General features: G+C 41.1%; 1 protein-coding gene across 10 annotated transcripts in view; it reads right to left on the bottom strand.

Moving 5' to 3' along the window:
- The window catches only part of PHF10 (PHD finger protein 10), an 885,396-nt gene that overhangs the window by 50,650 nt on the left and 807,544 nt on the right, over positions 1–27,202 (bottom strand). For 9 of the 10 annotated variants that reach the window (XM_029594266.1, XM_029594268.1, XM_029594270.1 and 6 more), the window contains one exon: positions 6,815–7,003. The exons of the other annotated variant lie outside the window; for it this stretch is intronic. In XM_029594266.1, the coding sequence (XP_029450126.1) occupies positions 6,815–7,003 (189 nt within the window). The remainder of the gene's footprint in view (positions 1–6,814; positions 7,004–27,202) is intronic. 10 annotated transcript variants of the gene reach the window in all.

Here is a 27,202-nt window from a genome sequence, read left to right as displayed (position 1 = left end):
GCCCATATCTGCTAAAATCCTGGATCAGCGTGCGCAAGGCTACCGATTTCGTGTAGCCGGCGCGTGCCGAGCCGCGCAGCCTACCTCCGTTCCCTCCGAGGCCGCTCCGAAATCGGAGCGGTCTCGGAGGGAATTCGCTAACGCCCTCCCCTCACCTTCCCCTCCCTTCCTCTACCTAACCCCCCCCTACCTTTGTTGGGGGATTTACGCCTCCCAGAGGGAGAAGTAAATCCCCGCGCGTCAGCGGGCCGCTGGCGCGCCTAGACGCAACCCGGGGGCGGTTCTGGAGGGCGCGGCCACGCCCCCGGACCACCCCAGGCCGAAACCACGCCCCCGGGCCAGCCCCCGAAACGCCGCCGACACGCCCCGAAAATGCCGTGCCGATCGGCCCCGCCCCCCTCGACAAACCCCGGGACTTACGTGAGTCCCGGGGCTCTGCGCGCGCCGGCAAGCCTATGTAAAATAGGCGCACCGGCGCACAAGCCCTGCTCGCGTAAATCCAGGCGGATTTATGCGAGCAGGGCTCTTAAAATCCGCCCCTATGTTTTTTTAAAGGGCCAATATCATGAGAAATGTATTTTATTTCGATTCATGCTAAAACGTATCCATTATTCTTTTTATCAAACTGCTCAGTATCAAACTTCATCTAAATACTCAAGACCATTTTATCAATCTATGATTTCATGTTCATGATTTCTTTTACTGCATTATCACTAACAAGGCTCATTTGTTCAAAATAGCTGACTCTCTAGATACAAATCCGAATCTTATACATATAATTATGTAATTTATAAATATGTAAACAGGGAATTATTTTTACTCTACAATATTGTAAAAGAGTGTAATGATGTTCAGTACAAATCAGATATTTTAATTGATTAATGAAATTACTTCATCCTGTACCACTATTATTGGATTCAACAATGGAAAACAATGGGGGTTGATTAAGAAATTATTTGAAGTGATCCTCACAAATATTTTCTTCTAATTAACACTTTTTCTTCAAACAAAAAACTGCCAAAAAAATAGAAGCAAAAAAAAAGAAATAATGAATGCCCTTCAAGGGGCTCTGGTCAAACAAATGTTAATGGAACCCACGAGGGAGGGTGTAATACTCAACCTAGTGCCCATAAATAGGGCTGTTTCTAATATCTGGGTAGGTGCCTATCTAAGCACCAGTATTCATCAGATGGCATAATTTGATATCACAAATAAGATACAGAGAAATCGCACAAAGTCTCAAGTTTTGAATTTCAGAAATACAGACTTTGTTGAAATGGGGATTTTCCTGGAGGAAGAACTAGAAGACTAGGAGAAAATGGCTGAGGTGGAACAAGTGGGCCAAATTAAAAGCTATTACAAATGCAACAAAGCTATATGTTACAAAAGTCAACAAAAGTAAGATGAAAAGGAACAGATCTGATTCACAAAGGAGGTGGCTGAAAAAATAAAGGCAAAAAGAACAGCATTCAAGAATTATAAAGGATCCAAAAAAAGAGGAACACAGGGAGAATATCTCGTGAAACTGAGGGAGACGAAGCAAGAAATCAAGAAAGCAAAAGGTGAAGTGGAAGAAAGGATTGCCAAAGATGTCAAGCGAGGTACAAAACATTTTTCAGATATATCAGAGAAAGAAGGGAGGTCTGTAGTGGTATAACGAAATTAAGAGGTGACAAGGAGAAATGTGTGGAGAAAGATGAAGAAATAACAGAAATATTTTTTATTTATTTTTATTTAAGGATTTATATACCGGAGGTTCCTGTATAATATACATATCACCCCGGTTTACAATGAACAGTAACTATCGCTTCAAGTTAGCGGTTTACAATGAACATAGTTCATTAAACATATTAAACATATTAAACATATTAAACATACTTCAGTTTGGTATTCATCACAGAAGACCCTGGAGAAGGAAAATTGCTGATTGACAAGACCATATATGACTGTACAGTAGATGCAACCCTGTTTTCAGAAGAGAATGTATGGGAAGAGCTAGGAAACTTGAAAGTGGCAAGGCCATGGGGCTGGATGAGGCAAATCCCAGGATACTAAGAGAGCTCAGAGATGTGCTGGTGGGTCTGCTGAAAGACCGGTTCAATAGATCCCAGGAAACGGGAGTGGTGCAATATGATTGGAAAAGAGTAATTGAGGTCCCACTTTACAAGAATGGTAGCAGAGAGGAGACTGCAAACTACAGGATCGTTAGCTTCACCTTGGTGGTGGGAAAATTAATGGAGACTCTGCTGAAGAAAAGGATAGCAAACTATTTATAATCTGGTGGGTTGCTGGATCTAAGGCAGCATCAATTCTCCAGGGGAAGATCCTGCCAAACAAATCTTGCCAAAAAATAATATGCATATGCATATTATCTTTAAAACCCTTGTTTCTGTAAAGCCTGTTGCTGTTAAATGTTTTACTGTTTTTTAAACTGTTACATGTAAAGCCTGTTGCTAATTTATTGTTTCACTGTAAACCGAGGTGATGTATGTCTATAGGTACCGCGGTATAAAAGAATCTATAAATAAATAAAATAAATAAATAAATCTGATTGACAATTTTGATTGGGTGACAAGAGAACAAGATAAAGGAAGCATGCTCAATGTGATTTACTTGGATTTCAGCAAAGCTTTTCGATATGGTATTGCACAGGAGGCTCATGAATAAAATTAGAATCTTGGGTGTGGGCGCCAAGGTAGTGAAGTGGATTAGTAACTAGTTAACTGACAGGAAAAAATGTGAATGGTAAATGGAACCCACTCTGATGAGAGAATAGTGTTAAGTGGAGTGCCTCAAAGATCGATTTTAGGACCGGTTCTGTTCAATATTTTTATGAGTAACACTGTGGAGGGATTAAGAAGGTAAAGTTTGTCTATTTGTGGATCATACTAAGATTTGCAAAAGAGTGGACCTGCATGAAAGAGTAGAGAGAATGACAAGTGATTTAAGAAAGTTTGAAGAGTGAAGATTTGGCAGCTGCGATTCAATACCAAAAAGTGCAGAGTCATGCGGAAATCCAAAAGAGCTGTGGGGCGGATTTTCAGAGCCCTGCTCGCATAAATCCGCCCAAAACCGGGCGGATTTACGCGAGCAGGGCCCTGCGCGCCAGGAAGCCTATTTTACATAGGCCTACCGGCGCGCGCAGAGCCCCGGGACTCGCGTAAGTCCCGGGGTTTTCGGAGGGGGGCGTGTCGGGGGCGGGCCCGGTCGTCGCGGCGTTTCGGGGGCGTGTCGGCAGCGTTTTGGGGGCGTGGCTATGGCCCGGGGCGGTCCGGGGGCGTGGCCGCGCCCTCCGTACCCGCCCCCAGGTCGCGGCCCGGCGCGCAGGAGGCCCGCTGGCGCGCGGGGATTTACGTCTCCCTCCGGGAGGCGTAAATCCCCCGACAAAGGTAAGGGGGGGGTTTAGACAGGGCTGGGCGGGTGGGTTAGGTAGGGGAAGGGAGGGGAAGGTGAGGGGAGGGCAAAGGAAAGTTCCCTCCGAGGCCGCTCCGATTTCGGAGCGGCCTTGGAGGGAACGGGGTAGGCAGCGCGGCTCGGCGCGCGCCGGCTATACAAAATCAATAGCCTTGCGCGCGCCGATCCAGGGATTTTAGTGGATACTCGCGGCTCCGCGCGTATCTACTAAAATCAGGCGTACTTTTGCTTGAGTCTGATGCGCAAGCAAAAGTAGGCCTATTCGCGCTTTTTGAAAATCTACCCCTGTATGTGATGGGGGGCGAAAGACTATCATGTACTGACCAGGAGAGGGATCTAGGGATGATTGTGCCAGGCGATCTGAAGGCAGCAAAACAATGTGACAAGTCAGTAGCTAAATCCAGAAAGATGCTGGGCTGCATAGAGAGAGACTTAACTATCAGGAAAAGGGAAGTGATAATGACCTTGTACAGATCATTAGTGAGGCCTCATCTGGAGTACTATGTTTAGTTCTGGAGTCCATATCTCAAAACAGATAGAGACAGGAGGGAAAGGAGCCACAGGAAGGCAACCAAAATAGTGTGGGGTCTGATAAAGAAGAACTACGAGGAGAGGCTGAAGATCTAAATATGTATACCCTGGAGGAGAGGAGGTGGGAGGGAGATATGATACGGACCTTCAGATACCGGACAGGTATAAACGATGCATAAACTTCAAGCCTTTTCCACTGGAAAGCAAACAGTAGAACTAGGGGTTATGATATGAAACTCAAGGGGGGACCACACAGAACCAATATCAGGAGAGGGTGGTGGATGCCCAGAATGCCCTCCCTAAAATAGACCCTGGAAAAGGACCGTTGCAAGTTGACAAGACTGTAGATGGGGATGGGGTAGAGGAAACTCCATTTGCAGAAGAAAATGTATGGGAAGAGCTACATAAACTGAAAGTGGACAAGGCTATGGGACCTGATGAGGTTCATCCAGGATATTGAGGGAGCTCAGAAATGTACTGGTGGGTCCACTGAAGGAACTGTTGAATAAATCCCTGGAAACAGGAGTGGTGCCGCGGAACTGGAGAAGAGCAATGGTGGTCCTGCTTTACAAGAGTGGCAGCTGAGAGGAGGATGGAAACTACAGGGCAATTAGCATCACCTCAGTTGTGGGAAACTTGATGGGGACACTGCTAAAGAAAAGGATAGTGAACTACCTACAATCAGGAGGGTTGATGGACCTGAGGCAGCATGGATTCACTGGGGGAAAGTCCTGTTAGACAAATCTAATAGATTTTTTGGATTGGGTGACTAAAGAAATGGATCGAAGAAAAGCACACAATGCGATCTACTTGGATTTCAGCCAAGCTTTTGATGGGGTCCCGCACAGGAGGGTTGTGAATAAAATCAGAAGCTTGGGAGTGAGTGGCAAATTAATCAGAAAAGCAGTGAGTCACTCAGGACAACTAACTGTAGTGTAAATCTCCAAAGGGATTGTTTTGTACTAATTTACCCTAGAAGCACAAGATATATTGCAAGGGAAGAGCTCAGTAACCCACAAGCCAGTGGGAGCACTTAGAGGAGAGGATCACCTTGCTGGTGACAGAAAGGAATCAGTAAGTTCTGCTTATTTCTGTGTTTTAAATAGTCAGTAAGGCAGCTAATATACAGAAGTTACTATGTTTGTGTTTTAAATAGTCAATAAGGAAGTTAATAAACAGATGTTAGTGTGTTTGTGTTTTAAATAGTCAGTAAGGAAGCTAATAAACAGATGTTAGTGTGTTTGTATTTCCCAACCCTCCCACCCAACCCTAGTTCAACCTTTAATTTATAGGCAGGTGCCACTTTCACACACACACACACACAAACACACACAAATCAGCCTTTTAACTTCACTTCACGAATTCCCCACACCTTACTGAGAGTTTGATCATTCCCTTCTAGGCAACTAACAGATATATAGTGAATACACTAATACATTTAAAGGACCCTAAGTAGACACATTCCTACTCCCATAGCAACCTAAAACTTAACTAGGAACTGAACAAATCTGAGATGAAGGCCAGCAGCAAGAGGGGGGCCTCCCAGTCTTCTCCATCAAGTGTCATATGTATGATTTTTTACCCGCTGGTGAGAAGTCGTACGTGTGCATCCATTGCAAAGAGCTCCTGTCTCTCAGAGAATGAGTCGAATCACTGGAGGCTAGAGTGGCAGACCGGGAGGAGCTGAGGCAGACAGAAAAGTATATAGATGAGACCTTCAGGGACATAATGGTCAAGTCCCAACTTCAGACTGGCAGCCCTGGTGCTGCCTTGGAGGAAAAAGGTCTCATGTATCAACCTGGTGCAGCAGGAAACAATCCTGTAGCAAGGACCTGATCTCCAGGTGGTGCATTGTCCTCTCTCACTGAAGATTTATTTTATTTTATTTATTTATTAATTTTATATACCGACATTCGATCTCAATTGAGATATCACATCGGTTTACATTCAGGTACTGTAGGTATTTCTCTATCCCCAGAGGGCTTACAATCTAAGTTTTTGTACCTGAGGCAATGGAGGGTAAAGTGACTTGCCCAAGGTCACAAGGAGCGACAGCAGGACTCAAACCCTGGTCTCCTGGTTCATAGCCCACTGCTTTAACATGCGCACACAGGCACGCGCATGTTATAAAATCGGGGGTCGGCGCGCAAGGGGGTGCACAATTGTGCACCTTGTGCGCGTTGAGCAGCGCTGCCTTCCCCCGTTCTCTACCCCCCACCCCACCTTCCCTTCCTCACCCTTTCCTCCTACCTTTTTGTTTTTCTTTTGTTTTAAAACTTACTTCAGCCCTGGGGCTGAAGTAAGTTGCACGTACTGGCCAACTGCAAGTGTGCGATCCCCTGCACAGCGACATATGGCTGCTGTGCCGGGAGCCTCTGACCCCACCCCACCCCCTCCCCTTTTTTGCAAGCCCCGGGACTTACATGCGTCCCGGGGTTTTATGCATGAAAATCTGCCCCATTGTATTCAACAAGTTAGTCAAAAGCACAGACATTAGGTAACCTTATGGGCCCAGTGATAGAAGAAAGAAACTTAGTTTTACATCCCAGAATCCAGCTCCTGCTTCTCATAGCATTTGGGAATACTGTAAATACAATGTTTACAGAACCCAAGAGAAGGTAATAAAGGCATCAAACAGTGACACATTCCTGGATGACTTCAATATACCGCTGGATCAATTAGTGCTGGAGTAATTACAATTGAGGTGGGATAGATGAAGGGGAGCGTGCTACTACATAAAAACTCAGATAAAGGGCTACTGTTTCTCATTTTGCCAAGTAGGACTTTGCCAAGTAGGACTACAAAATGGAATCCAACAAACCAAAGGTATTAACCCCAAGATGCAACCTATCAAGAGTTATCTTATTACCTGAAGGTATAGAGCCCAAGCCAACACAAAACGTATGATAACCACGGTCACACTGGTCACAGAACATCATTTCTTCTTCATGGTGAGGCTGACCACATATGATGCATGTTTTACACTCCATACATTGCCATGGGTATTTCTTGATAACATTAACAAGCTCCGTAGACATGTCCAAGCAAGAAGGATGGGCTAAATAAAAAAACAAACACAAATAAACAACCTCATTACCACGTTAGTGTTCTTTAAAGGGAAATATAGTCTTTAAATTTTAGAATCCTCAGGTCCTAATAACATCGCTCTTTATTTGCAAAATAAATTACCTGGGGATGTACTTCACTGCAAAGATTTTTTTTTGTTTTAAGAAGGCTTTAAAGAAATGACTGTTTAGAAAAGCTTTTGATATTAGATGAACTAGTTTTAGCTATTCATGATAATTTAAATTTTTCAGGAATGTTCAGTCATGTTTCAGAAATTTATGTCAAATATAAGAATAGTTATTAGTAAGTTTGGTTTATTTATTATTATTTTTAGGAAGAGATTTAAGATTTTTATGATGGAGTGAGGTTTATATATTTTTTACACCTTCATTTAATTGTTTATGCATGTCGACAGTGTGTTTCTTATGTCTTATGTTTATTTCATTGTTTGCTTTGTTTTGATACATGCTGTACATCTCTTTGAGCAAAATAAGTTGGCAGCATGATTAATATTTGACCGTTGTAATATCTTTTAGTAGACCAACATAAGAATCATTCAAAGATGATCTGACATGTGAGCTGCTGAAACCTAGACCTCCCTTCAAAATAAATCAGTTCTCTTGTGATATGCTGAAAATCAAATGCACTAGAACCACCCAAATTTGAAATTACCTATAACCACCAGCAGCACATTTTTATGCTGCTGTGTTTTAGGCTCCATAATTGAAAAAAAACAAATGTTTTTGGTGCACAAATTGATGTTCTGTATTAAGTACAGTAATTTTATATTGTGTCTATTTATTTTAAAGTTTTGGTGGTACAGTCTGTGACAGCCAACCGGGGAGTGGCTAACACCCTAGAACAAACTCTGGCACAAAATATGCCATTTTGTTGTTAGACCCTATATTTGAAAGAAAACATAAGAATTACTTACAATACAAATAAAATTATCTTTCCTTAACATTTTAACAGTGTTTTTACAAGTATCTGATGATATGTTTCACATAAAAATATAATTGAGATCTGTAAAGGCTCACACAATCTGTGTACATGATCACAGCCAGAGGAAATGCTGTGAAATTTCAACATTTATGACTATCAGTATTGTACATATCCATAATGTAATTCAAGTTGGGCCTAAATGTACAGTATGATATACAGTAGATACACCTAATGATCTAATCAGGCTTGAACAAATGCTTCTTTAAATTATTGCACAAGAAAAATTCTCTTAGTGGGAAGCATATACTTTTTTGATAAGACACTGAGCAAATTCTAAAGATTGTTTGACTTGAATTATCAGTCACACCAAAGGCTGATGCAATCATCTCAAAATATACAAAGAGATAATGAATGACCTATTTACAGCTTTTGTCAACAAAGGCTAAAACCATCAAGAGGATCAGTAAGCAAGATGTCAGATAAAGAAAAATATTTTCAAACCTTTACAGACCTCTCTCACACCTCTGACTTATCACATTTCCCCCCTAATTTCCTTCTAACATGCTTGCAGCACATTCACCTTGAATCATGCTACTTTACTTCCGCAAAAAGACTAAGGCATGGCTGTTTAACTAGATCTTCGATCAATCAGAATAAATAATTAACCAATGTCCATCACCTAGGACCTTTTAATGGGAAGCAACCTAGTTTCATATGTTCTGACCATACCGGCTAATCCATCAACTGTAAAGGATCTACATCTACTCGCAATTTGTTCTGTCACTTTCTTACTCTGTCTAATAGTGTGTACTCCCTTTTGGAAACCAGTCGGTGATAGTGAAACTTCTTTTAACACTGAAATAATAACAAGGCTTCTGATCTCAGATCGCCAACAACCTGCAACAATACAAATCAACAACCAGGTAGTCATGTATTGAAGAATCTCAGTAAGTCAGCCACCATGTTGCTGCAGTTTATATGTCTGATTTGTTGTTCTCCTGTTCCTATTGATTTTGTTCTTATTGATTTTGATTCAATTGTCCTTATAATTTGATGTTCAATGCTTTTATTGGGCTGTACATCACTTTGAGAAGTTTATTGCAATCTGTAAGGCGATTCATAAATGCTCTTAAATAAAATAGATATGAAATATTGTAAAATATCTGCCTTTCTTTCTACTATACACACTATTCTGGAAAGGTGAACATGCATGTCATTACTAATAATCCTAAGATTACATATGATCTTCGATTTCTGAGAATTTTACCAAGTTATGACAAGCAAAAAAAGAAGACACATTCACCGGCACAAAAACATGCCAATCAGAGTTTCTAGGATGTTCCACTTGTGGAGCAAACACTGAAGGGGGTAGAGGGTTAAAATTTTCAGAAATCAAAGTGCATAAAAAAATCTACAAAGCCACAGAATTTCAACACACTGCGATCCTATACATTGATTGTGCCAGCTTTTAAAATTTGCATAGGCAAGAAAATATTCTGGCAGGGGTTTGTGGCAGACTAGAGGGCTAAAAGGAATTAATATAGGGTTACAAGCCTTTCTCCTTTAGGTTATTCTTTCAAATCTGATTTGAAATCTGATTTTTAGTAAGCAAACCTGATTTTTTGTAAGCAAAGTCATTACTATCTGAAAATGGTTTGTGACCTATGTGAAATGAGTTGATAGTCTCAGTGCACATCATAATAACTACTATTATAATTTGGTTGTCACTGTTGACAATCTCAGTAAAGAGGCCAAAGATTACAGAGCAGGGAGCCTGAATGACCCTTTTACATTTGTAGATAGGTCTGCCAGAACAGGGTAGAGGCATATTGACAGGGCAGCAAGGAAAAGCTTGTACCATTACTGCTTGCATTGCATTTGCTCTGTAGATGAACAGAGGACTTTGATCCCCAGTGCTGTCAATCTGCCATTTTCATGAGCACCAATATTCACCAAAAGTTTTTAAATGAAAAAAAGGAACTTACTATGATGATGCAACTGATTTTTCATTTAACAATCTGGTTCAAAATACACTGTACACTTTCAGTCTATCTAATTTAAGATGTTATTTTCTGCTCGTTACTATTTTTTTTTTTGGGGGGGGGGGGAGGGGGCGGAGATAGCATTTATTTCTGTTCCTTTTGGCTTCCAGCTCAATCAGAAGTGGCTTCTGTTGGGCAATAGTGACTTGAGCCTTCATTTGCAACTTCCTGAGGGGTTTTTTTTTTCTATTTTTATAAATCCCTCTCAACTCCATACAGTCATTGCAGCATCAGTCCTAGGTTAGGGGTCACCAACCACATCGCCTTTCAAAACATGGCTAGCATGTACCCCAAGTCTGGCCACTAGATGTCATTAAGTGATGGCTGAGAGTCCTTCTCTCCAGGAGCTGTAAACATGGTCTCCATAGAACCCCCAATTCCCACTACCTGGAAAATGGAAAACCTGATAAAGGAAATGAACCCAGTTCCTACAAATGGCAGCACATAGCACTGCCACTATCGACTAATGTTCATTGAAACTATCACTGATTCACAGCTCAGGTGACTATACTAATCAAAAACTTCTGATTTTCATTTAGTTTATTTATTTATAACTTTTTTCTAGTCCGCATAGTCCTAACATTTATCCAGTGCAGATTACAAAGTTACATCCATAAAATAACATGTTTAAAATATACAAGCCAGTACCTACCATTGCCTCAGGTACAAAAACTTAGCTTGTAAACCCTCTGGGGATAGAGAAATACCTACAGTACCTGAATGTAAACCGGTGTGATATCTCAATTTAGATCGAATGTCGGTATATAAAAAAAAAAAATTAATAATAATAATAAAAATAAAAAATAAAATAAAATACTTTACTTCAAAAGCAGTAAAAACAGAAACATCAGAATAACAGACTAACAATTAAAAGCTTCTTCAAAAAATATTTTCTTTACTGATTTTCTGAATATTTTTAAATCTGACTGCTCATGAAGCCCTACTGGTAGTTTATTCCATTCCATAGTTGCTACGTGGGAAAGACTCATGATCTAGTTTGCACCCATTTATTCTGATTAACAGGAAGGATGCATAGCTGTAAGGGTCCTGCAGATCTAAGATTTCTTCTGGAAATAAATTCTAACACTTCTCGTAAGGCACTGAGGTAGATACACTAACAATTTAAAAACAATAATCATCAATCTGAACCATAACCTCCATTTTACTGGTAACTAGTGAAGCCCCATATATGCGGATTAGCTTTCCACTTAAATTGAGAATTGACAATGACAAATTGTTAGCAAACATTTAAAGCCCTTGTTTTAGGAAGCTTTAAATGATTTTATTATTGTTTTGGTTTTAATTATATGTGTTTTATTTGTTGTATATTCTGTGAATGTAAATTTGTAACCTACTACGAACAAGTTATTGGAAGAGGTGGGAGACAAACATTATAAATTAATAAATTTGTAACCCAGCATGTGAAAAAATAAACAAACCTCTGGTGCTATTGTGAAATCTTTTTGCCAACTGATGAAGTTACCAAAAAATAAAACAAGTCTGAATTTATTAACCTAGTTTATTGTTCATTACTTGAAAAGCACAGGAAAAACTAAAATCGCTTTCACATGTATTGCCTGAATAATGAACTGGCTTCTTTCCACATAGGGCCTCATTTTCCAAGCCGCTCGCACGCGATAAGAGACCTTTCGCACGCAAAAAGTCCCTTATCGCGTGCAATACCAGGATGGGGCGGAGTCGGCCCTGGAAGAGGAGGAGTCGGGGCGTCACCGGGGCCAACTCTGCGCCGACGCTGCAGACAGCGAAAAGGTAGGTTCCTTTTCGCTGCCTATTTCGCTCCCAATAGCTACACCTCCTATGGCAGCGCTATTGGGTGCGAAACCGGCAGCGATCGCACCACGACGGTGCGATTGCTGCCGTCTAGCGCAGGCCCGCCCCCCGCCCCTCATCTTCTAAAGTATCGCAGGCCTGCGATACTTTAGAAAATGAGGCCCATAGTGATTAAGGCAGTGGAGCCTTCTATTCAGCATAAAATTCAAATTGGTATGAGTACGAGAAAAGCTTTTGTTATAATCAAAGTAAAAACACTCATGGTGCAAATTTTTTCTTCAGCTTTAGGTAAAAAAGCTATTTCTGTTAAATTGGCAATAAACAGAGAAAATATCTGTCACACCTCTAGTTTTCCATCTTTTTCCTCTTCTTATCATCATATTCGCAAATACCAATTAAGGACTTTTGCTATTGTTCCCAAGTGGTGGTGGTACAGAAAACTAAAGGACAAGAAAAATTGAAGGTCTGATGGCCATTTTCTCAGTTTCTAGTTAATTGAAAATAAATCACTTTTTTCTAAATACCACAGGAGGTATCAACTGTTTTAACTACCATGATATCTGTTTGTTAAAGCAATTGTGCATCCTTACAGAATTTTGATGCCAACAAAACATGTCATAAATTAATCCCAATTTATATCAAACTATCAACAGAAAAATTGGGGATGAATTTAGGCCAAGTTTTGTTGGCATCAGATCAGTAGAAGTTACTGACCCATAAAAATATATTAACATGCATAAAAGTTTCAGTGGTAAATGTATATGCAGAGGGCAGTTTCTGTAAGATCGTTGATTTTATTTTTTTTTAAACAGTAATACAATTCTTATAATCAGAAACCAGTACTTGTTACACATAGTACTATAATTTCATTTTATGCTAACTACCATTTTTAGCTGCAAAATTAAAAATTTTACATCAGAGATTTGTGGCTCCTCTTCTTTCATTTCTCCCCAAATGTGGCTTTCATCCCTGCATTTCTTTCCTTCATATAATATTTCCCCCCCTGTGTTTCTTTCTATCAAACATTCTCTTCATGTATTTTTTCTTTTATCTGCAAGGACGTGCCTTCTCGGCTTTCACCATCAACAGGCAGGGCTGAATTAGCCATGACACATGGGTAAGGTCATTGATGGCACCGAATGGGTCCCCTCTCTCTGAGATCAGTAGAGCTTTTGCTCTACTCAGCATGTGCAGGAGCTTGTGTACGAGTGCTGCCTCCTGAGCCCTTAAGTCACATTTTGCCCACACCACCGTCTGGACATTTACCTTGCTCTCTTCTCAATCCTTAAGGGTTTTTCTTTTTTCTGCCTTAGCAACCCCACAACAGCACTTTTCAGTACTACGAACCCCCCTCAAAAAACGGAAAGAGAGATTTGATAAGAGAAGATACCCGGGTGAATAAAGCTTACCATTAACGGCTTCAAGGACTGCATCTACAGGATTAAGATGCCCCTCACAAATGAGGAGCATCATATATTACATATTACATGTAACTATGGTCCTATCATGGCTCCTCCAATTATTACAACTGTGGCCGGATGACCCCCAGGATGCAGAAGAATCAGGCCTATAAGAATGCCCAGCTCTGGGGCTGTCAAACCTCCTCTTCAATGGGTTCCATGTGTTATGAGTCAAGCAGGATTCCCCACAATATGGAGGCAGCAAAAAGAGATGGACATCGGCCAAATCAGCCCAATTAGAACACAAAATACGGGCATTGGGCTCCTCGGCACAGGACCAGGACACATGGACTAAACAGAAAGTTGCTTCTTAGCTGGGGGCTTTGGCACTGGAAGATTTATCACAATCCATATGTGATTTAACTATGCTGAATAATTTTGTGTCTGCAAATTTGATCATGTCACTTGCTGTATCTATTTCCAAATCATTTATAAATATATTGAGAAGTCCAAGGGCAGATCCCTGAGGAATTCCACTATTTACCTTTTTCCACTGAGAAAACTGACCATTTAATCCTACTCTCTGTTTCCTGTCTCTTAACCAGTATACAATCCACCGAAGGACATCGCCTCCTACCTTATGACTTTTTAGTTTTCATAGTAGCCTCTCATGAGGGACTTTGTCAAATGCCTTCTGAAAATCCCAATATACTCCAACACCTGGTTCACCATTATCCACGTTTATTAACCCTTCAAAAAACATTAGCAGTTTTGTGAGGAAAGACTTCCCTTCGGTAAATCTATGCTGGCTGTATCCCATTAAACCATGTCTATCTATATGTTCTGAGATTTTGATCTTTAGAATAGTTTCAATGATTTTTTCTAGCACTGAAGTCAGGCTCACTGATCTATATTTTCCCGGATTACCTTGGAGCCCTTTTAAAATATCGAAGCCCTCAAAATCACACCCCCTATGTCATCACCAGAAATGACCCCTGACTACCTGTTGACATCAACGGAAGTCAATCTTCATCCCACCCCCAAAAATATGCCCCTTGTCATCATCAGAAATGACCCTGTTGCTTTTGATGATGACCGAATTCATGGATCCTGTCTGCTTTTTGATGACCTTACTGAAAGTCCAAACAACTGCTACCTGGGTGGTGACAGAGCCAGAAAAAGGACTTTCTCACCCAAGATTTAAAAGTTACTAGCAGTGATATAGAAGGAAGTTCTCTTTCACTGTATCCTCCCTTCCTGTTAATAGCAAGATGTGGTGGGGGGGGGGGAGGGAGGCGCTAGAAAGTAAGACTAGTAAAATTGAATAAAACAAGGCAGGAGTTTTAAAAAATATGCACCACTGTGTTTACAACCATAAAAAACCACCATGCAAAAGCAGCTTTTTAATAAATGACCCAGGCACAATAGGAGGTTTTTGTGTAGTAAATATCGTCCGATATATTTTAAATTGTCAAAAATCGTTAGAGGCGATATATAATAGGAATTCCCCCGATTTATCGTCAAAAATCGTAAATCGGGGGAAGGGGGAGGGGAAGGGGGAGGGCGGGAAAACCGGCGCCATTTCTATCAACGCACCCGTGGCCCGAGAGTGGAAGATCACAACGGGACTCCCCCACTGGACCCCAGGTAATTTAAGACATTTTGGGGGGGTTCGGGAGGGTGGGGGATTTATTTTAAAGGGTCGGGTGGGTTTTAGGGATGTTTTTAGTGTGCCGGTTTTTCCCGCCCTCCCACTGGACCCCAGGTAATTTAAGACATTTTGGGGGGGTTCGGGAGGGTGGGGGATTTATTTTAAAGGGTCGGGGTGGGTTTTAGGGATGTTTTAGTGTGCTGGTTTTCCCGCCCTCCCCTGATTTACGATTTACATGATATTTAAAAAAACAAAACTGCGACGATCCGATTCCCTCCCCCCCCCAGCCGAAATCGATCGTTAAGACGATCAATCACACGATTCACATCTCTAGTAGTAAATCCTCTTTTTCAGGCTAATAAAACATGTAATGAAACAGAAATAAGATACTTATTCTTTACACAACCTGCTAGGACACAGAAGGTTGGGTTCCTATGGTGACTACATGCAATGCCCAGATTTGTACAACCGCATGTAGACAAACATGTGATAACTAACATGTATTTGCAGTCATATGAGTACATAATACCCAGATAGAAAGACAGCAGTTGCTCACAAAAAGCTTTAGCTTAGTGTTTCTAAAAATAAAATAATGAATTTGTATGAAACTCCAAAGGAGCTGGAAACAGAAAGCAAGCAGCAGCCAAAACTAGAGGAACCATAAATGCTGCTTCTTTCTCATGGACCTCAACGCTGAATAAGAAGGTTACCCACTGTTGCACATTCTGCTTGTCAATGATGGAAGGAAACAAAAAGCAGATGAAATGACAGAGAGATTGAGGAGCTCCACTGGGACAAAAACCTTTTGATTCGCAGGATCCTAACTTTGACAATTATAACATGGTAGATTCTATGGATATAGAACTGCACCAAGCCACATTAGATCCTGAGGCAGATTATTTGCTGGAAAATCTATAAGGGCTAGAGATAAGGAAAATTGTGTCTTTCATTGTGATTAAGCATTTTGGGGTTGAGAGATTGCAATAATAGTGACTGTGTTTAGAAGAGGTTTTTAATTTCATGTTAACATTATGTTTTATAGATAAATTATGGATCTTTGTGGTCAGAATATGGAGACACATCAGCTATCACCTGGTACTCTCTGTGCTGCTTCTGTCCAAATATCAAGGAACCATCAGACATAGAAAGTAATCAAAAAGATAATTTAAAAAAGTTCAGACTAGAAAATGCTCATGATTTCAGCTGGTGGACAGGGATAAGAGTGGCACAACTTCCTCTGGTACACAGTCTTTTTCAAAAAACCACGTTTAAATCTATCATACATGTGGCCCGTGTACAGTATTCTTATAAAATGCTTGGCTGGCATTCACCATGATGACTGTTTTGGTTGTGTTATAGATGACCCAAGTCGAAAACATCACAACTCTCTCCTATGGAATGCCTTTGACATACAGGAAAAATTAAAGGCACTTTGTACCAAATTATGCCTAGAATGTGCTCTAAATCTTATTTTATTAGCAACATATAAAACAGTTGTGTTAAGTCTAAATAATGACGATTTTAATCTAATCATTTTCCTTATACACAATTTGAAAAGTGCGCTAAATCCTATGGAAAAACTAAACAGAATGCTTAGGCCTACAGATGAGATTTTTATGATGAAATATATAAACGCCATCATCTCTGGGAGAAAGCACCAGTCGCTTTTAAAACCAGCATAATAATAAAATAACCAATGTATGTTAGCAATTTTTTTTTTGTGACTGTGTTTTCAGAAATACATACTGAATGTGAAATACCATGTGAAGAAGAAAAGAGTGCACATTAATGTTTAATACAAATTGCCATGTGTATAAAATAGTTAATAAAAAAACATGTAAAAGAAATGAATAAGCAAATATATATTTAAACAAACAACTGTGTCAAGTGTGTTTTAAGAATCTATAGAAGGTTTTATCTTTATCACGGTTAAAAGCAATGAGAGGCCAAAATTGTGGCAGAGAAAGGGCATACCCACACAAAACATGTATAGCAAGCAGTGCTGATAGGTTTATATTAAGCCTCCTTGACTATGCTCAGACTGTGTAAAATGGAGGATGCAGCAGCCATTTCATGAACAAGGAGAATGGACTGTGTGATGACTGAGGTATAACCCAATCAAGGTAAAACTATGGATAATATGAAGTCTTTGGGTTCACCTCTGTGGGGAATAAAGGTACACCCAGTCACCATTATAATCACAGCAAGATTCCCTAGCCTGCAGTATGTGAAGTGTCCCAAGGCCTAAAGAGGCATTGATAATTCCCTCCACTCAAGAGAACTAACTTCACTATAAGGGGTTAATGTAGGCATTACAGTTGTTCATCACATGACAATTTGGGCAGCCAGTTTTGAGATACAATACACAATACTTTTGAGGATTGCTGTGGGCTATGCCCCTGTTATATGACAGATTTGCCAGTCTGCAGTTTGAGAAGTGTCCCAAGGCCTAAAGAGACATCGATAATTCACTCAAAAGGTCTGAGAATGATAATCCACTCAAGAGAACTAACTTGTGTAGATGCAACTATAGAAGAGTCAGCCAGTTTTTGTGAGGTAATATACAATACTTTTTTGATGATTGCTATGGGTTCCAACCTCTACAGGGAATAATTGAACATAAGAAAAGAACATAAGAAATGCCATACTGGGTCAGACCAAGGGTCCATCAAACCCAATACACTGTTTCTAACAGTGGCCAATCCAAGTTACATGTACCTGGCAAATACCCAAAGATTAGATAGATCACAAGCTACTACAATCCTCATACCGATTACAGACTCTCTGCATGAAACCATTCTTCGTTGGAATTTCTGTCTTCTTTCCATCAACAACATCCTTTCAAACCTCAACTTGATTCTCAACACGGACAAAACAGAGTACCTACTGATCACACAGGACGGCAACCTTCCGCTAAACATCTCTTTCTATGACGCTTCCAACCTTTTCCCCTAGGGTCAGAAACCTTGGTGTTGTCATGGATAACCAACTGAGCTACACAGGTTTCATCAACAACACTGTAAAAGAGTGCTACTATAAACTCCAAGTTTTAAAAAGGCTAAGACCCCTCCTCCACTTCTATGATTTCAGGTCAGTTTTACAATCAATCATTTTCTCAAAAATAGATTATTGTAATTCACTTCTTCACGGCCTTCCAGACAACTCACTAAAGCCTCTACAGCTGTTACAAAATGCAACAGCTAGGATTCTTACAAAGTCCAACAAAAGGGACCATATAACACCAATCCTAAAGAATCTCCATTGGCTCCCAGTCAAATTTAGAATACTCTATAAACTTTTAGCAATCATCCATAAAGCCATTCACAACATCACCCCGCTGGACCTCAAAATGCCTCTTCAACTTCACACATCTTCCCGCCTGCTTAGACTAGCGCAAAGAGGTACCCTACAGGCTCCATCTATCAAAACCTCTTTAAGAAAAAGAGCTCTCTCCACGGCCGGCCCCAAACAGTGGAATTCGCTCCCATCGGACCTCAGGCTGGAACAATGCCCAAACACGTTTAAAAAAAGACTAAAGACTTTTCTGTTCTGCCAAGCTTTCCCATAACATCACGGACCCTCCACAGCTTTTCGGATGGTCCTCACCCAGGGCCTTCCCCTAAGTATACATCCCATATATTAATAAATCGATAGTTTCACCTTTCCCTCTTCCCCCCTTCAGCCATCCCTCCCCTTCCTACAGGCTTGATACCCCTCAAGTCCAGCTACTTCTACACTTTATTTCTTTGGTTCTTTCAAGTTATGTTCATCCTAGTTGTTCGCGTCCCTGTTCAATGTAAGACAATTTTTGTCATTGTTTGCTTGCTTGTTGGAATGTAAACCGAACTGATAAGTAACCCTGTTACTTGAACTTCGGTATATAAAAGCTATAAATAAATAAATAAATAAATAAATAAATATTGCTTATTAATTACTGTAATAGCAGTTTATGGATTTAACCTCTAGGAACTTATTCAAATCTTTTTTAAACCCAGTAACACTAACTGCTGAAAGCACATCCCCTGGTAATACATTCCAGAGTTTAACTATACGCTGAATGAAAAAGAATTTTCTTCGATTTTTTTAAAATGAGCTACTTGCTAATTTCATGGAGTGCCCCCTGGTCCTTCTATTATCTGAGAGAGTAAATAACCAATTTACATTAACTTGTTCAAGTCCTTTCATGATTTTGTAGACTTCTATCATATCCCCCATCAGTCATCTCTTCTCCAAACTGAACAGCCCTAACTTGTTTAGCATTTCCTCATAGGGCATCCGTTCCATGCCCCATATCATTTTGGTTGCCTTTCTCTGCACTCTCTCAAGTGCAGTTATATCCTTTTTGAGATGTGGTGATCAGAATTGCACACAGTATTCAACGTGCGGTCTCACCATGGAGCGATACAGAGGCATTATGATATCATCCGTTTTATTTTCCATTCCCTTCCTAATAATTCCTAACACTGTTTGCTTTTTTGATCACCACAGCACACTGGGCAGACGATTGGCGGTCTGCCAATAAGGGCCTTCTTTCTTTACCTTCGGTCCAGTCAGCACATTTGAACCAAAGTAGGGAGAGAACGGTATCTCTAGCAGGACCAGAACTCTGGAATACATTACCGAACGAACTGAGGCTTGAAACTGATTTTAAAAGGTTTAAACACAACCTTAAAACCTGGCTATTCGACATGGCATATACTGTGTGAATAAGAGAGATTTTATTACCTATTTTATGCTTTTAAGGCCTTTATGTGTATTATTAGTGTTTATTTTAATATTTAAGTTAATGATGTTTTTTGCAGCTATTTTATTCTAATATGAATGTATATTTTAGGGTTTAGTGTTTGTTTTATATTTTTAGCTATTTTAAAATTGTTACTTATTTAAAAATTGTTTGGATTGTATTTGCTTTTTATTTACTTTTATGATTTGTAAACCGTTACAATGGCATGTCTTAGTGACGGTACAAAAAAACTTAATAAATAAATGCTATCCATTATGACGCCTAGATCTCTTTCCTGGGTGATAACTCCTAAGATAGAACCTAACATTATGTAACTACTGCAAGGGTTATTTTTTCCTATATGCATCACTTTGTACTTGTCCACGTTAAACTTCATCTGCCAATTGGAAGCCTAACCTTCCAGTCTCACAAGGTCCTTCTGCAATTCATCACAATCCGCTTGAGATTTAACTACTCGGCATAATTTTGTGTCATCCACAAATTTCATCACCTCACTCATCGTATCCCTTTCCAGATCATTTATAAATATATTAAAAAGCATCGGTCCAAGTACAGATCCCTGAGGCACTCTACCGTATACCTTTTTCCACTGTGAAAACTGACCATTTCTTCCTACTCTCTGTTTCCTGTTTTTTAACCAACTTGCAGCCACAAAAGGAATCACCTCCTATCCCTTGACTTTTTAGTTTTGTTAGAAGCCTCTCATGCAGGACTTTGTCGAATGCCTTCTAGAAATCCAAATATACCACATCTACTGGTTCACCTTTGTCCACATGTTTATTCACCCCGTCAAAATAATGTAGGAGATTTGTGAGGCAAGACTTCCCTTGGGTTGGTTGTGTCCCATCAAACCATGTCTATCTAAATGTTTTGTGATTTTATTCTTTATAAAAGTTTCCATTATTTTTCCCGGCACTGAAGTTAGGCTCACCGGTCTATAGTCTCCTGGATCAGCCCTGGATCCCTTTTTAAATATAGGGATTACATTGGCCATTTTCCAATCTTCAGATACATTGGATGATTTTAATAAAGGTTACACATTTTTACTAATAGTTCTGAAATTTCATTTTTCAGATCTTTCAGAACCCTAGGGTGTATACCATCCAGTCCAGGTGATTTACTACTTTTCAGTTTGTCAATCAGGCCTGCCACATCTTCCAGGTTCACTGTGATTTGGATCAGTTGATTTGAATCATCACCCGTGAAAACCTTCTTCGGAACGGGTATCTCTCCAACCTCCTTTTCAGTAAACACTGAAGCAAAGAAATCATTTAATCTTTCTGCGATGGCCTTATCTTCTCTAAGTGCCCCTTTAACCCCTTGACCATCCACTGGTCCAACTGACTCCCTTGCAGGCTTTCTGCTTTGGATATATTTTTAAAAGTTTCTATTGTGAGTTTTTGCCTCTATAGCAAACTTCTTTAAAATTATAAACACCCTACCTACTCGCTCAAATACTCCTGATGATACAGCCCCCCTCATTGCACCCTCCAACATCACCTGCCAAAGCAACCCCACCAGCCACTAAGCTCCAGGTAGGTTCATACATCCAGGTATATCCAGTAACCAGAAAGGTTCACCAGGCTGCAGAGGTCTGAAGAGACTAAAATAGGCCTGAAGAGGCTAAAATAGAAATGAATTATTCAAAAACGAGAGGCAAAAGGCAAAGTTTATAAATAAGATGTCACTTACTAAATGGAGATAACAAAGAAAATTAAGACGTAAGTAATGGATTTGTTGTAGCTTTTGTTTTTACATATGTTTTTAAAATTATAGTAAAAGAAAAATGTGTAACTCTGTTTTTTAAATATTAGGCCAAAAAAATGTTTTCATTACAAAACTGGTTACACCGCTGGGCACATACCAGCATCTAGTATGACGCAAGACCCCCAAAAGAAAAAACTAAAAGGTCATGTAGCTTTTCTGAGAACAAGCTATGCGATGGTAAGTAAACTTTTTATAATTATATGGGCAAACTTCCAAATAGTTCTCAGGTGCGTAAACAAAAAAGATATCACACTGTTTTTTTCATACCAGTCCATGCCAACAAATTCTGAAGAACCAACTTATAAAAAAAAAAAACTAAACATAAACATAGTGGGGTGCATTTTCAAAGGGATACGTGCGTAATCCTTTAAAAACCCTCTTGCGCGCGCCGAGCCTGTTTTGCATAGGCTCGGCAGCGCGCGCAAGCCCCGGGACGAGCGTATGTCCCGGGGCTTTGAAAAAGGGGCAGGAAGGGGGCGAGAGTGTGGCTCAGGTCCAGGGGTGGGACCGAGGCCTCTGGCACAGCGGCTATGCTGGGGGATTGCGCGCTGGCAGACACAAGATACACCTGCCAAAGGAAGGCGTAAATACCTGAAATAAGATGGAGGGATTTAGGTAGGGCTGGGGGGTGGGTTAGATAGGGGAAGGTGGGGGGGGAGCGGAAGAAAAGTTCCCTCCGAGGCCTTGGAGGGAATGGGGAAAGCCATCGGGGCTCCCCTAGGGCTCGGCACGCACAAGGTACACAAGCGGGCAACCCCTTGCGCACGCCAACCCCGGATTTTATAAGATGCGCACGGCAGCGTGCGCATGTTATAAAATCGGGCGTACATTTGTGCACGCCAGGTAGCGCGCACAAATGTACCCTGCATGCGCTTCTGTAAAATACTACCCCAGTATGTATTTTTTCTGCTACAGTTTTACGAGTTTACAAAATTCTTCTTAAAATATTGTAAAAAAATAAATGTGAGACTCTGCTTTTTAATATTAGACCGAAAAATGTTTCTGCATCCAAACAGGATACACCATCCTTCACAGACCAGCATCCATCCTGTATCCGAACAAACCAATGAATTCTTCAAACAATGAGAGGGAAAAGGCAAAGTTTATGAATAAAATGTCACTTACTAAATGGTAGCAACAAAGAAAATTAAGACATAAGTAATGGTTTTGTTGTAGCTTTTGTTTTTAGATATGTTTTTACAACTACTGTAAAAGAAAAAAAGTGTAATTGCCTGTTTTTTTAAATATTAGACAAAGAAAATGTTTCCATTCCAATATTAACTACAACGTTGAGCACAGACCAACATCCAGCATATAGCAAGACCCCAAAAGAAAAAACTAAAATGCCACATGTTTTTCTGCGAACAAACCATGTGATGGTAAGTAAATCTTTTTATATCTAACATAGTAACATAGAAATGATGGAAAAAAAGGACCAAATTGTCCATCCAGTTTGCCCAGCAAGATGCAAGTTACCTCCATGTTTCTCTTAAGGGTAGCAACTGCCGCTCTGTGCTATTATTCGTTGAGCCTTCTTGAAAATTCAGGCAGTGCTGATGTGTTTTGCTTATGGACTTGGCCTTTGAAGTAATTCTGTACTTTTTCACTTGTCTGTGTATCAGTACCCCAGACCATAAACGTCAGGGCCCGTTGGTTGTTGTCTGAATCCAATTCTTCTTCCATCACCCCCCGCCACCACTGTCAAAGCAGTGAGTGATGGTGTAGTTATATTAAAAGCATCAAAGCTTATTGGTTAAGAGTAGAAATCCCTTGCCTACTGTTAAGAGTAGTGATTGCTGCTCCATGCAGGTTACTCCCATGCTTATCTGTTTCCCAGACCGTAAAAGTCAGGCCCCTCATTGGTTGTTGTCTGAATCCAACTCCCCTTTTCCCCCTGCTGTTGAAATGGAGAGCAATGCTGTAGTGGCATCAAAAGTATAAAGGCTTATTAGTTAAGTGTACATAAAAACATAAGATATGCCATACTGAGTCAGACCAAGGGTCCATCAAGCCAGTATCCTGTTTCCAACAGTGGCCAATCCAAGTTACAAGTACCTAAACATTAGATAAATAACTATCTACTATTGCTTATTAATTACAGCAATAGCAGTTTACAGATTTTTCCTATAGGAAGTTATCCAAACTTTTTTTAAACCCATTTACCCTAACTGCTGTAACCACATCCTCTGGCAATGAATTCCAGAGCTTAACTATGCGCTGAGTGAAAAATAATTTTCTTTGATTTGTTTTAAATGAGCTACTTGCAAACTTCATGGAATGGCCCCTGGTCCCTCTATTATCTGAGAGAGTAAATGACCGATTTACATTAACTTGTTCAAGTCCTTTCATGATTTTGTAGACTTCTATCATATCCCACCCCTCAGTCGTATCTTCTCCAAACGTAACAGCCCTAACTTCTTAGCATTTCCTCATAGGGCAGCCATTCCACGCCCCTTATTTTGGTCACCCTTCTGTGCACTTTCTCCAGTGCAGCTATATCTTTTTTGAGATTTGGTGACCAGAATTGCACACAGTGTTCAAGGTGCAGTCTCACCATGGAGTGGTATAGAGGCATTATGACATCCTCTGTTTTATTTGCCATTGCCTTCCTAATAATTCTTAACATTCTGTTTGCTTTTTTGATCACCACAGCACACTGAGCGAATTATTTCAATGTATTATCCACTATGACACCTAGATCTCTTTCCTGGTTGGTAACTCCTAAGATTGAACCTAACATTGTGTAACTACAGCAAGGGTTATTTTTTCCTAAATGCATCACTTTGCACTTGTCCATGTTAAATTTCATCTGCCATTTGGAAGCCCAATCTTCCTGTTTCGCGAAGACCTCCTGCAATTCATCACAATCTGCTTGAAATTGTGGATTCTGCATGTGGATTCTGATGAATTGCAGGAGGACCTCGCAAGACAGGAAGATTGGGCTTCCAAATGGCAGATGAAATTTAACATGGACAAGTGCAAAGTGATGCATATAGAGAAAAATAACCCTTGCTGTAGTAACCACTGCACCAGTAAGTTACCCCAAGGCACCCTTTTCATCCTCTAGCCTTTAGGAATCCACAGTGTTTATCCCATGCACTTTGAATTGACTGTTTTCATCTTCACGACCTACTCTGGAAGGGCATTCCAGGCATCCACCACCCTCTCAGTGAAGAAATATTTTCCAGTGTTGGTTCTATACACACAAACTTCCAAATAGTTCTCAGGTGTTTTTTCATATTAGACAAAGAGCCACATACTTTGCCAAATACCTTACAATAAACCTAAAGATAAACAATATAGTAAGTATCTTTTCTGTTATAGTTTAACGAGGTTACAAAATTCTTCTTAAAATATTGTAAAAGGATTAAAATGTGGGACGATCTGCTTTTTAATTTCAGACCAAGAAATTGTTAAGACAAAGAGGGGAACCAACACACAATGACAGTACAAAAAGATTGTGAAAGCATGGCTTTTGATAACTGTACTATTTATGACTGTGTTTCAGAGGGGTTGGTAAACAAAGGAAAAATTGGTTACCACCTGCTAATTTTCGTTTCCGTAGTACCAAGGATCAGTCCAGACTGCTGGGTTATGCCTCATTTCCAGCAGATGGAGTCAGAGAAAAGCTGAAAAGCACCCCCTAGATATACCGGTGTGCCATCAATATCAAGGCAGAAAGTAGTAAATTTAACAACCAATGACTAGACCAAGCAAAAATTATTTTTTTTTCCGATAAACAACAACCCACGAAAACTATGCACGTGCACATGTGATACTTCAAAAGTCGCCCCAAAAATCTGTAAAGAGAAACAACAAATAGCCGAGCGGACTCTCCTGAATACGATACCCCTGGGCGGGCGTCTGGACTGATCCTTGGTACTACAGGAATGAAAATTAGCAGGTAAGAACCAATTTTCCTTTCCCTGTATGTACCAGGATCAGTCCAGACTGCTGGGATATACCCAAGCTGCCCTAAATGGGGTGGGACCCGGAGAGTCCCGCTCGAAGCACACTGCTGCCAAAAGACTCCACCTCCGGAGCTTGGAAGTCCAAATGATAATGCCTAGCACAAGTGTGCAAGGATTTCCAAGTAGCTGTCCTGCAAATTTCTTGAGGTGATACACACAGGCTCTCTGCCCAAGACGTCACTTGTGACCTAATAGAATGAGCCTTAAGACCATCTGGCACTTGTCGCCCGTCACATATGTACGTCGAAGCAATAGCTTCCTTCAGCCATCGGGCAATAGTAGTTTTGGAAGCCTTACAACTTTTCTTTCGCCCGCTCCATAAGACAAAAAGATGATCAGACAGTTGAAAGGTATTCGTCACCTCCAAGTACTGCAGAAGAATCCTTCATACGTCCAATCTCCTCATATCCTGGCCTTGAGGAGAACTCTCATCCACATCCGGAAAGGCTGGCAACTCAACTGACTGGTTGACGTGAAATGCCGAGACCACCTTTGGCAGAAAGGAAGGCACCGTCCGAAGCGAAACCCCAGAGTCCGATATTCGCAAGAATGGCTCTCTGCATGACAACGCTTGAAGTTCCGAAACGCATCTAGCCGAACAGATAGCATGAGAAACACCGTCTGAAGCGTTAAATCCTTCAAAATGGCCTGTTTAATAGGCTCAAAAGAAGAACCGCAGAGCCCATGGAGAACCAAATTCAAACTCCACAACGGACAAACCGACCGCACTGGCGGGTGTAAATGTTTGGCCCCCTTCAAAAAACGTGCTACATCCGGATGCCCCGCAATGGAGGTACCATCAATCTTACCTGGTAAGGAGCCTAATGCTGCTACCTGGATCCTGAGCGAGCTATATGCCAATCCTTTCTTCAAGCCTTCCTGCAAGAACGTGTACTATAGTGGCCCGCCATGGGGATACCTTCAATCCACTGCACCAGGAATCAAACACTTTCCACACCCGAGAATAGGTGAGGGAAGTAGATGTCTTTCGTGTGCGTAGAAGAGTGGTAATCACCGCCTCCGGATAGCCTTCCTTTCTCAATTGTCTCCTCTCATAAGCCAAGCCGCTACACAAAAGTGAGCCACCTGATCGAAAAATACTGGACCCTGTCGCAGTAGATTCGGTAGATGACCCAAACGCAGGGGACCCTACACCGCTAGGTTGATCAGATCTGCGAACCACGGCCTTTTTGGCCACTCCGGAGCCACAAGAATAACTGGCCCCCGGTGGGATTCTATTTGCCTTAAAACCTTTCCCACCAACGGCCAAGGAGGAAACACATAGAGGAGAATGTCGGGAGGCCATGGAAGGACCAGGGGATCCACCCCTTCCGATCTGAGTTCTCTTCTGTGACTGAAGAAACGAGCTGCTTTTGCGTTCAGTCGAGTTGCCATTAAGTCCAGCCGAGTTGCCATTAAGTCCGCCTCCTCGGACAGTTCCCATTCTCCGGGATCTAGTCGCTGCCGGCTGAGAAAGTCCGCCTGAACGTTGACCACTCCGGATATATGAGATGCTGCTATGCAGGTCAGACTGCGTTCTGCCCAGGCCATCAACGTTTGCTTCGGAGGCTACTGGCCGACTCTTTGTACCCCCTTGACGGTTTATGTGGTCACATTGTCTGATAGGATCTGTGCCGCCCGGTGTCGGACAAGCAGCAGAAATCATCGCAGCACTAGGTGAACTGCCCTGGTTTCCAAGCGATTTATGGACCACTTGGCCTGCTGAGGTGGCCATTGACCCTGTGCTGATTGTGACTGACAGACTGCCCTCCAACCGGTCAGGCTGGCATCTGTCGTCATGACTATCCATTGGAGATTTTCCAGGTTCATACCCTGAAGCAAGTGATCTGGGACCAACCACCAATCCAGGCTCGACCTGGTCG

This window comes from Rhinatrema bivittatum, chromosome 3 (genome assembly GCF_901001135.1).
Source record: "Rhinatrema bivittatum chromosome 3, aRhiBiv1.1, whole genome shotgun sequence".
In the NCBI taxonomy this organism is placed as follows: Eukaryota; Metazoa; Chordata; class Amphibia; order Gymnophiona; family Rhinatrematidae; genus Rhinatrema; species Rhinatrema bivittatum.
Note: the sequence above shows the minus strand (reverse complement) of the source record. Positions and strands in the feature narration are given on the sequence as shown.